The sequence below is a fragment of the Oncorhynchus gorbuscha genome, linkage group LG12 (genome assembly GCF_021184085.1).
Source record: "Oncorhynchus gorbuscha isolate QuinsamMale2020 ecotype Even-year linkage group LG12, OgorEven_v1.0, whole genome shotgun sequence".
In the NCBI taxonomy this organism is placed as follows: Eukaryota; Metazoa; Chordata; class Actinopteri; order Salmoniformes; family Salmonidae; genus Oncorhynchus; species Oncorhynchus gorbuscha.
Window position 1 is genome coordinate 25,083,653 of NC_060184.1, and position 12,238 is coordinate 25,095,890.

General features: G+C 45.9%; 1 protein-coding gene across 1 annotated transcript in view; it reads left to right on the forward strand.

Moving 5' to 3' along the window:
- LOC123990760 (headcase protein homolog) overlaps positions 1-7,822 on the forward strand; it is a 35,874-nt gene extending 28,052 nt beyond the window's left edge. The window contains exon 4 of the mRNA XM_046291593.1: positions 7,562-7,822. Within this exon, the coding sequence (XP_046147549.1) occupies positions 7,562-7,636 (75 nt within the window). The 3' untranslated portion in view covers positions 7,637-7,822. The remainder of the gene's footprint in view (positions 1-7,561) is intronic.
- Positions 7,823-12,238: the final 4,416 nt, after the last annotated feature.

Below are 12,238 nucleotides of genomic sequence, written 5' to 3' on the forward strand. Positions count from 1 at the left end.
TCCTTGTCTATTGTTCACCGTGCTGTGTCTGTGTATCGCCCTGTCGTGTCGTGTTTCCCTCAGATGCTGCGTGGAGAGCAGGTGTCTGAGTCTGCTAGGTTCAAGTGCCTTCCCGAGGCAACCTGCAGTTCTTGATCGAGTCTCCAGTCTGTTCTCGTCATTACGAGTGGAATTATGTCTTATGTTTGTAGAATTACTTTTCTGGATTAAAGACTCTGTTTTCGCCAAGTCGCTTTTGGGTCCTCATTCACCTGCATGACAGAAGGATCCGACCAAAGAATGGACCCAGCGACTACAGACGTTCGTAACACTGCCGTCGAGATCCAAGGAGCCATGCTCAGCAGACACGAGCAGGAATTGTCTGCTGCTCGCCATGCCGTGGAGAACCTGTCCGCTCAGGTTTCCGACCTCTCTGGACAGTTCCAGAGTCTTCGTCTCGTGCCACCTGTTACTTCCTGGCCTGCCGAGCCTCCGGAACCTAGGGTTAATAACCCACCTTGCTACTCCGGGCAGCCCACGGAGTGCCGCTCCTTTCTCACCCAGTGTGATATTGTGTTCTCTCTCCAACCCAACACATACTCTAGCGAGAGAGCTCGGGTTGCTTACATCATTTCACTCCTTACTGGCCGGGCTCGAGAGTGGGGCACAGCTATCTGGGAGGCAAGGGCTGATTGTTCAAACAATTACCAGAACTTTAAGGAGGAGATGATTCGGGTTTTTGACCGTTCAGTTTTTGGTAGGGAGGCTTCTAGGGCCCTGGCTTCCCTATGCCAAGGTGATCGATCCATAACGGATTACTCTATAGAGTTTCGCACTCTTGCTGCCTCTAGTGACTGGAACGAGCCGGCGCTGCTCGTTCGTTTTCTGGAGGGACTCCACGCAGTGGTCAAAGATGAGATTCTCTCTCGGGAGGTTCCCGCCAGTGTGGACTCTTTGATTGCTCTCGCCATCCGCATAGAACGACGGGTAGATCTTCGTCACCAAGCTCGTGGAAGAGAGCTCGCGTCAACGGTGTTTCCCTGCTCCGCATCGCAACCATCTCCCTCCTCTGGCTCAGAGACTGAGCCCATGCAGCTGGGAGGTATTCGCATCTCGACTAAGGAGAGGGAACGGAGGATCACCAACCGCCTGTGCCTCTATTGCGGATTTGATGGACATTTTGTCAATTCATGTCCAGTAAAGGCCAGAGCTCATCAGTAAGCGGAGGGCTACTGGTGAGCGCTACTACTCAGGTCTCTTCATCTAGATCCTGTACTACTATGTCGGTCCATCTACGCTGGACCGGTTCGGGTGCTACATGCAGTGCCTTGATTGACTCGGGGCTGAGGGTTGTTTCATGGACGAAGCATGGGCTCGGAAACATGACATTCCTTTCAGACAGTTAGACAAGCCTACGCCCATGTTTGCCTTAGATGGTAGTCATCTTCCCAGTATCAGATTTGAGACACTACCTTTAACTCTCACAGTATCTGGTAACCACAGTGAGACTATTTCTTTTTTGATTTTTCGTTCACCTTTTACACCTGTTGTTTTGGGTCATCCCTGGCTAGTATGTCATAATCCTTCTATTAATTGGTCTAGTAATTCTATCCTATCCTGGAACGTTTCTTGTCATGTGAAGTGTTTAATGTCTGCCATCCCTCCCATTTCTTCTGTCCCCACTTCTCAGGAGGAACCTGGCGATTTGACAGGAGTGCCGGAGGAATATCATGATCTGCGCACGGTCTTCAGTCGGTCCCGAGCCAACTCCCTTCCTCCTCACCGGTCGTATGATTGTAGTATTGATCTCCTTCCGGGGACCACTCCCCCTCGGGGTAGACTATACTCTCTGTCGGCTCCCGAACGTAAGGCTCTCGAGGATTATTTATCTGTGTCTCTTGACGCCGGTACCATAGTGCCTTCTTCCTCTCCGGCCGGGGCGGGGTTCTTTTTGTTAAGAAAAAGGACGGTACTCTGCGCCCCTGCGTGGATTATCGAGGGCTGAATGACATAACGGTTAAGAATCGTTATCCGCTTCCCCTTATGTCATCAGCCTTCGAGATTCTGCAGGGAGCCAGGTGCTTTACTAAGTTGGACCTTCGTAACGCTTACCATCTCGTGCGCATCAGAGAGGGGGACGAGTGGAAAACGGCGTTTAACACTCCGTTAGGGCATTTTGAGTACCGGGTTCTGCCGTTTGGTCTCGCCAATGCGCCAGCTGTTTTTCAGGCATTAGTTAATGATGTTCTGAGAGACATGCTGAACATCTTTGTTTTTGTCTATCTTGACGATATCCTGATTTTTTCACCGTCACTCGAGATTCATGTTCAGCACGTTCGACGTGTTCTACAGCGCCTTTTAGAGAATTGTCTCTACGTGAAGGCTGAGAAGTGCTCTTTTCATGTCTCCTCCGTTACTTTTCTCGGTTCCGTTATTTCCGCTGAAGGCATTCAGATGGATTCCGCTAAGGTCCAAGCTGTCAGTGATTGGCCCGTTCCAAGGTCACGTGTGTCGAGTTGCAGCGCTTTTTAGGTTTCGCTAATTTCTATCGGCGTTTCATTCGTAATTTCGGTCAAGTTGCTGCCCCTCTCACAGCTCTTACTTCTGTCAAGACGTGTTTTAAGTGGTCCGGTTCCGCCCAGGGAGCTTTTGATCTTCTAAAAGAACGTTTTACGTCCGCTCCTATCCTCGTTACTCCTGACGTCACTAGACAATTCATTGTCGAGGTTGACGCTTCAGAGGTAGGCGTGGGAGCCATTCTATCCCAGCGCTTCCAGTCTGACGATAAGGTTCATCCTTGCGCTTATTTTTCTCATCGCCTGTCGCCATCTGAACGCAACTATGATGTGGGTAACCGCGAACTGCTCGCCATCCGCTTAGCCCTAGGCGAATGGCGACAGTGGTTGGAGGGGGCGACCGTTCCTTTTGTCGTTTGGACAGACCATAAGAACCTTGAGTACATCCGTTCTGCCAAACGACTTAATGCCCGTCAAGCTCGTTGGGCGTTGTTTTTCGCTCGTTTCGAGTTTGTGATTTCTTACCGTCCGGGTAGCAAAAACACCAAGCCTGATGCCTTATCCCGTCTGTTTAGTTCTTCTGTGGCTTCTACTGATCCCGAGGGGATTCTTCCTTATGGGCGTGTTGTCGGGTTGACAGTCTGGGGAATTGAAAGACAGGTTAAGCAAGCACTCACGCACACTGCGTCGCCGCGCTTGTCCTAGTAACCTCCTTTTCGTTCCTGTTTCCACTCGTCTGGCTGTTCTTCAGTGGGCTCACTCTGCCAAGTTTGCTGGTCATCCCGGTGTTCGAGGCACTCTTGCGTCTATTCGCCAGTGCTTTTGGTGGCCGACTCAGGAGCGTGACACGCGCCGTTTCGTGGCTGCTTGTTCGGACTGCGCGCAGACTAAGTCGGGTAACTCTCCTCCTGCCGGTCGTCTCAGACCGCTCCCCATTCCTTCTCGACCATGGTCTCACATCGCCCTAGACTTCATTACCGGTCTGCCTTTGTCTGCGGGGAAGACTGTGATTCTTACGGTTGTCGATAGGTTCTCTAAGGCGGCACATTTCATTCCCCTCGCTAAACTTCCTTCCGCTAAGGAGACGGCACAAATCATCATCGAGAATGTGTTCAGAATTCATGGCCTCCCGTTAGACGCCGTTTCAGACAGAGGCCCGCAATTCACGTCACAGTTTTGGAGGGAGTTCTGTCGTTTGATTGGTGCGTCCGTCAGTCTCTCTTCCGGGTTTCATCCCCAGTCTAACGGTCAAGCAGAGAGGGCCAATCAGACGATTGGTCGCATACTACTCAGCCTTTCTTTCAGAAACCCTGCGTCTTGGGCAGAACAGCTCCCCTGGGCAGAATACGCTCACAACTCGCTTCCTTCGTCTGCTACCGGGTTATCTCCGTTTCAGAGTAGTCTGGGTTACCAGCCTCCTCTGTTCTCATCCCAGCTTGCCGAGTCCAGCGTTCCCTCCGCTCAAGCGTTTGTCCAACGTTGTGAGCGCACCTGGAGGAGGGTGAGGTCTGCACTTTGCCGTTACAGGGCACAGACTGTGAGAGCCGCCAATAAACGCAGGATTAAGAGTCCTAGGTATTGTTGCGGCCAGAGAGTGTGGCTTTCCACTCGCAACCTTCCTCTTATGACAGCTTCTCGTAAGTTGACTCCGCGGTTCATTGGTCCGTTCCGTGTCTCCCAGGTCGTCAATCCTGTCGCTGTGCGACTGCTTCTTCCGCGACATCTTCGTCGCGTCCATCCTGTCTTCCATGTCTCCTGTGTCAAGCCCTTTCTTCGCACCCCCGTTCGTCTTCCCTCCCCCTCCTGTCCTTGTCGAGAGCGCACCTATTTACAAGGTACGTAGGATCATGGACATGCGTTCTCGGGACGGGGTCACCAATACTTAGTGGATTGGGAGGGTTACGGTCCTGAGGAGAGGAGTTGGGTTCCGTCTCGGGACGTGCTGGACCGTTCACTCATTGATGATTTCCTCCGTTGCCGCCAGGATTCCTCCTCGAGTGCGCCAGGAGGCGCTCGGTGAGTGGGGGTACTGTCATGTTTTGTCTTAGATTGTCTTGTCATTTTGCTTTTCCTCTGTTCATTTTCCCCTGCTGGTCTTTTTAGGTTCGTTCCCCTTTTTCTCTCTCCCTTCCTCTCTCTCTTCTCTCTATCGTTCCGTTCCTGCTCCCAGCTGTTCCTATTCCCCTAATCAATCATTTAGTCTTCCCACACCTGTTCCCGATCCTTTTCCCTGATTAGAGTCCCTATTTCTCTCCTTGTTTTCCGTTCCTGCCCTGTCGGATCCTTGTCTATTGTTCACCGTGCTGTGTCTGTGTATCGCCCTGTCGTGTCGTGTTTCCCTCAGATGCTGCGTGGAGAGCAGGTGTCTGAGTCTGCTAGGTTCAAGTGCCTTCCCGAGGCAACCTGCAGTTCTTGATCGAGTCTCCAGTCTGTTCTCGTCATTACGAGTGGAATTATGTCTTATGTTTGTAGAATTACTTTTCTGGATTAAAGACTCTGTTTTCGCCAAGTCGCTTTTGGGTCCTCATTCACCTGCATGACACTCTGTCCCAGATGCTAATATATTTATATTATTAATGTTATTGGATAGCAAACACTTTGAAATTTCTAAAACTGTTTGAATGATGTCTGTGAGTATAACAGAACTCATTTGGCAGGCGAAAACCTGAGACAAATACAACCAGGAAGTGGGAATTCTGAGGTTTCATTTAAGTGATTGCCTATCCAATATGTTGTGTCTATGGGGCCAGATTGCACTTCACAAGGCTTCCAGCAGATGTCAGCCACCTTTAGAAAGTTTGAGGAAGGGTGTCGAATAAGAGCTGTTTCAACAAGTGGACTAGGCTGAGACCAATCAGTTGGTTACTGCGAGGTCATGCGGGCGCGCCGTTCCTTCTTTTTCCTCTGTAATGAATACGCTATTGTCCGGTTGGAATATTATTGAAGATTTATTGTAAAAAGACCCTAAGGATGATTGTAAACATCGTTTGACATGTTTATACAAACTGTAATGGAACTCTTTTGACTTTTCATCTGGATTTTGCGCTCGCGCATTGTGCCTTTGGAATAGTGAACTAAACGTGCGAACAAAACGGAGGTATTTGGACATAAATATGGACGTAATCGAACAAAACAAACATTTCTTGTGGAAGTGGGAGTCCTGGGAGTGCATTCCGATGAAGATCAGCAAAGGTAGGTAAAGATTTATAATGCTATTTATGACTTTTGTTGACTCCACACTATGGCTTGCTTTTGTGGCTGAACGCTGTTCTCAGATTATTGAATATTGTGCTTTTGCTGTAAAGCTTTTTTGAAATCTGACACAGTGGTTGCATTAAGAACAAGCTTATCTTTAATTCTATATAAAACATGTATCTTTCATCAAAGTTTATGATGGGTATTTATGTTATTTGATGTGGCTCTCTGCAATTTCTCTGGATGTTTTGGAGGTATTTCTGAACATGGCGCCAATGTAAACTGAGGTTTTTGGATATAAATATGATCTTGATCGAACAAAACATACATGTATTGTGTAACATTGAGTCCTGGGAGTGTCATCTGATGAAGACCGTCAAAGGTTAGTGATTAATTTTATCTATATTTCTGCTTTTTGTGACACCTTTCTTTGGTTGGAAAATGGCTGAATGCTTTCTGTGACTAGTTGCTGACCTAACATAATAATATGTTCTGCTTTCGCCGAAAAGCCTTTTTGAAATCGGACTCTGTGGTTGGATTAACGAGAAGTTTATCTTTAAAATTGTGTAAAATACTCGTATGGTTGAGGAATTTTAATTATGAGATTTCTGTTGTTTTGAATTTGGCGCCCTGCAACTTCACTGGCTGTTGGTGAGGTGGGGCGCTAGCGTCCCGAACGATCCCAGAGAGGTTTTAAAGAAGGATTTCTAAGCCTTGAGATAATTGAGACATGGATTGTGTATGTATGCCATTCAGAGGGGGAATGGTCAAGACAAAGATTGAAATGCATTTGAATGGGGTATGGTAGTAGGTGCCAGGCGCAACGGTTTGTGTCAAGAACTGCAACGCTACTGGGTTTTTCACGCTCAACAGTTTCCCGTGTGTATCAACAATGGTCCACCACCCAGGACATCCAGCCAACTTGACAATTGCATTGAACTGCATTGAAGTACAACATGGGCCAGCATTCTTATGGAATGCTTCCGACACCTTGTGGAGTCCATGCCCTGACGAATTGAGGCTGTTCTGACTGCAAAAGAGGGGGTGCAACTCAATATTAGGAATGTGTTTTTTAATGGTTTGAACTTGGTGTATAACTTGTTAACAGTTACCCATTCCTAAGAGTGAGTACTATTTTAATAGTAATGTTAAATAATACACAATGGCTGTTAAGCCAATTATATTTTGACTGTTGCCTCCTGTTGAGGTTTATTGTGATGGTAATGATGTTTGTTTTTGATTATTATTTGGCGGAGGTTGCTAGCTACAGTGGTATCTTCAAACTAGCCTGACTTTGAGCTAGTGTACGCTATCTTGACTTGCTATAAAGTTGGAGAAACAAGTTGAGGAAAAAGTAACTAAACAAAGCATGTTTTATCACCAAAAACAAAATATTTATTCTGTCTTGGGAAAAAAAGTCATATTTTACAATCTTCCAAAATAAATGCGACATCTGACAAGAGGGCTCTCCTCTTTCTTGCGTTAGAAACAGTAAACTTGTCCGTTCAATAGCGGGGAAGATTCTGTGATAGGGATTAACACGGGTAGATGGTATCCTGGGACTGTCCCGGGACCACTTCACATTTCCTGAAGAAATACAATTACAGGACCTGGGAAATTACAACATTTTCCCAATGTCTCACTAATGCAATTCCACAAAATACACAACAGGGTGCTCTTCATGGATGAATCCTGGTTTCAACTGTACCGGTCAGATGGCAGACAGTGTGTATGGCGTTGTGTGTGGGCGAGCGGTTTGCTGATGTCAACATTGTGAACAGTGTGCCAGTGGGGTTATGGTATGGGCAGTGTGACGCCCCTCCCACTCTGTTTGCTGAATTCTTTCTCTTTGCTCTTGTTTTCCTTAATAGGATGTAGGTGGGCGGAGCTGGGAGGGTCATCAGCGAAATGGGACACGCCTGGGCTCAGCTGTTTCCCGGGTATAAATGCACCTTTCCCTCATTCATTGAGGAGACTCTCTCCACGCAGACACATTGTATTTTTTGTTCTGGCTTGTTTTTTTGCACCTCTCAACACCCCTCATTTTCACCATCTATGCACGCAACCACTCACTTACACTAATGACTACACTCACCATTGTTAATTGTATATGGTTTACTTTATTTAATAAATACATGTTTTGTTATTCCTTATCTCCACGTTGTCTCCCTCTTTGTTAATAAGGGCTACAAGCTGGGTTTGTGACAGCGGGCATAAGCTACTGACAACAAACACAATGGCATTTTATGATCTTTGCACAATTCCTGGAAGCTGAAAATGTCACAGTTCTTCCATGACCTGTATACTCACCAGACATGTCACCCGTTGAGCATGTTTGAGATGCTCCGGATTTACGTGTACGACAGCGTGTTCCAGTTCCAGCCAATATCCAGCAACTTCACACAGCCATTGAAGAGGAGTGGGACAACATTCCACAGGCCACAATCAACAGCCTGATCAACTCTATGTGAAGCAGATGTGTGGCGATGCATGAGGCAAATGGTGGTCACACCAGATACTGACTGGTTTTCTGATCCACACCCCTGTGACCAACATATCATCCAAGATGGCGTAGCAGTGCAGACGTGTTTTGTTTGTCCTCTCGTGTACTTTTGTATTTTTTCATCTATTTTTGTATATATTTCAATTTTATTTTAATTCTCTTCTCCATTTTAGTTCAATTATACTTTCCGGTAACCTGCCTCACCCAATGTGATACGGATCTGCTATTATTTTTAATTTCTAGACCTTATAGCAAGAACCACCTAGCCATCAGAAGCTAATTAGCTACAAGCTATTTAGTCATTGTTAGCCACTGCTAGCGGCCTTTACCTTCTGCACAGGTACCAGCCCTTTTTTTTAGCTTGGATAATACTCGCCAGCCTACCAGTAACAGACTGTTTCCACTACAACGCCGGATTCCTGCCGTAATCCCTGGACCATTCTCCTGATCTTCACAGCTAGCTAGCACCCACCGAGTTACCCAGTACCGAAGCTATCCCTGAGGCTCACCTCCCGGCCTACTCAGTTGTTCACCCGGACTCCACCCAAACACGGCTAGAACACACTACTCCACCGGACTCCACCCAAACACGGCTAGAACACACTACTCCACCGGATCCTTGCCGTAAGCTCTGGACCTTGGCACCGGATCACCGCTGCTACCGAGTGCCTATAGTGCCCCGAAGCTAGCACCAGTTAGCCGTGAGCCAGGCGCATCTCCCAGATAGAAAACTAAATTACTACAACTACAATACCTCTTTCGCCATCTGGCTTGGATCCTTAGTCGACACGGCGCCCTGCCACACCACCATGACAGGTCTGCCGATGAATACTCCATCCACTGTGCCTTCAACCGGCCTCCGTCGGACGTGGGAGCAGACGCTTCTACTAGCCCCGGGCTACTAACTTTAAACGCTGTGTCGCCCGCATGCTAGCGTAGCAAAGACTACTCCGCGGCTTCCCTGTCTCATCTATTGTTGCCCCCTGGGCCCTATGATCACTTGGCTACATAGCTGATGCCCGCTGGACTGTCCATTAATCACAGTACTCTATTCTGTTTTATTTATTTATTTGTTATTATTATTTTGTTTATCTGTTGGCCCCAGCTGCAAACTCAGGCTCTCTGTGTAGTTAACCGACCCTGTCTGCCCATTCATTTCCATTTGACCTGTTGTTGTTTTAGCTGATTAGCTGTTGTTGTCTCACCCGTTGTTGTCTTAGCTAGCTCTCCAAATCAACACCTGTGGTTACTTTATGCCTTGCTGTATGTCTCTCTCATATGTCAATATGCCTTGTATACTGTTGTTCAGGTTAGTTATTGTTTTAGTTTACAATGGAGCCCCTAGTTCCACTCATTATACCTCTGATACCTCCTTTGTCCCACCTCCCACACATGCAGTGACCTCACCCATTATAACCAGTTTATCCAGAGATACAACCTCTCTTATCATCACTCAGTGCCTGGGTTTACCTCCGCTGTACCCGCACCCAACATTTAGCATGCAATAATGTAGCCTAAATCAAGTGTATTATTTATCTATTGACTCACGTAGTAGCCATACATATACCCTAGGCTATTTTCTTATCGTCCCAATCCCACTAAAAACGCAAAATCTTGACTCCTGTCTCGCATGAAAATTCGTAACTTTATTCTGTAATCCATAGGTTGCATTATCAAAGCACGTCTGGGCTATGCATGTCAAAACACCGCTATAACATGTCCCCTGCTTCTCTGCGCTGTCTCGTATTGTTGCCGATATGAGAGCTCCGGTGGAGAATGTGTGATCTACAAACTATATGAGAGTATATATGGATATTTATTTTACGGGTTAGTCCCCGTTAAAATACCTTGATATTTAAACAATTTGCTTTCCATCTCCCCGTTATTCATGATCTGATATACCATCTGTATAACCAAATAGTAGATATGTCATTCGATGGAGGTTATCTAGCAAGTTTAGGAACTTTGGCCATTTGACTTTTGTTTAAATGCCGTTACAAGGTTTATATGATTCGACAATGCTGTGCCGGGGTGCGCTCTGTGTCGAGATATCCTAGGCTTACTGGTGAAATGTGATTAATTAATTGAGGAACATAACGCTCTGAATGTTGAACGGCCTTTTGAAATTCACAATGTCATTTGAGATCAAAGTTACTCTATCATTACTAAATCACAGTTTCACTTGCTGTGAAATCGTTATACAGTTGCGCAGCCAAGAAGGCAATGTGAAGCAGCGACAATCTTATTTTGGGAGAACATTGAGTGACCTTATCTTGGTTTAAACTTTAAATTGGCACTTGTATTTTTTACGGTATTTCCTGGGACTTCCCGGTTTTGCAATTTGGCAGATTTTGGGGAAAATGTGAATCTCTAATCCGCGAAAACGTACTGTGTAATGTAAAATGTCATAATGGTTGGTGCTTTCAGGACAACTGGGAACTCAAAAAAAGAAGGTACAATTCTGACGTCAGTCAGTTCGGAAAGTCGAAGCTCTAGATGCCTGAGTTTCCGAGATGGAATTCCGAATTGGATGACCGTTCAAAACGATTTTTTCCCCCAGTCGGAGATGTTTTTTTCTGCGAGTTCCCAGTTGTCTTGAAGTCGGACATTTCCGAGTGTGCTGTTTAATTAAGACTTCATCCATAGGTGCGTTCAGTTCGCTTGAACGTTTGCTACGTTGCGGAACGGTTTGTTCAGAACAACACGTTTCCCCAAAACGTTCCTGTAAATTATTGAAAATATTTTGAGGGAAGTTTGCTCCTGTTTGGTGGTTGTGGCTAGAAGCAATGCAATACGTATTTAAAGGGCAATGGCCATGTTGACAGCGTTCGACAAGGCAACCCCTCGCACTTTTTTAAACTGGTCGTTCAGTACAGCAACTTTCTCGTTCAATCGAACATACCAGAACGTAAACACGTACTGAACGCAGCCCATGTTCCACTGTCTCGTTCAGTTTCCATGTGAGTGAACCGAACCCAGACTCCCTGCTCTCACTTCACTGTCAATAACTGCTGATGAAGTTGCTGATGAAGTTGCTGATGAAGCTGCTGATGAAGTTGCTGATGAAGCTGCTGATGAAGCGGGTTTAGGGGATATATTTTATCCGATATCTAAAGTCAGGAAAAGGGGGCCAGCCTGAGAGCCGTTGGGCCAGTAACCGAAAGGTTGTTGATTCGAATCCCGGCTGGCAACGTAAAAGTATGACGTACTACCCCTGAACAAGGCAGTTAACATCATTGTAATTAAGAACGTGTTCTTATCTGACTTGCGTAGTTAAATAAAGGTTATAAAAAATGTTATGACTAGATATTTGGTATGGGCAACATGAACATGTGGTTTCTGGGGCTGTAAAAAAAAGTGGATACCTATTTTTAATCTTCAGGCTAAAATTAATTGTATAGGCTGTTGGTTGATACATTCATCTCTAAGATTCTGACTGTATGAAGTGCAAGCTCTCCTAAAATATGAGGTATGCAATGAATTTATTCCACCAACATTTTCCCAAGACTGTTCAAATTGATGTGAGTGTTTCTAGACATACTGTATCAATCCAGCATGGGATTAAAAATGTGAGGAATGTTAGTATGAGGGTTTTGGTGACATTTTGAATTGATTTCAAAGGCCCCATCTGGTGGCCACAACAATGAAGTGAAATATAACTGTGACCAGAAAGCTTTGAAGAACCTCTGCCATACTCTTCTTGAAACAGGTTTTGGAATTACGTGTAGCCTGTTTCCCTACGAATTTGTATGTTTGCAGTGTCTCTTTCTGCCTGCTGACTGATGATTCCCATAGGTTGGTGGTAATATGATGATACTTTATGACATTGTCAGTTTCTTCTTTAAGTGACAGCTAGGTCCTTTTGTCCGTTACTCTAGTTCAGAACAGTATAAATTGTTTTCCATTTTTGGTGTGCAATCTGCTCAACCAGTAATACAATCCAGAACATAAACATGATATTCACAGAGATCGGCAGCAGGTCTAATTTGTTTTCCCCGTGGCACTCAACACTGATCTGTATTTATTAAAAACCCAGGGTCCTCTG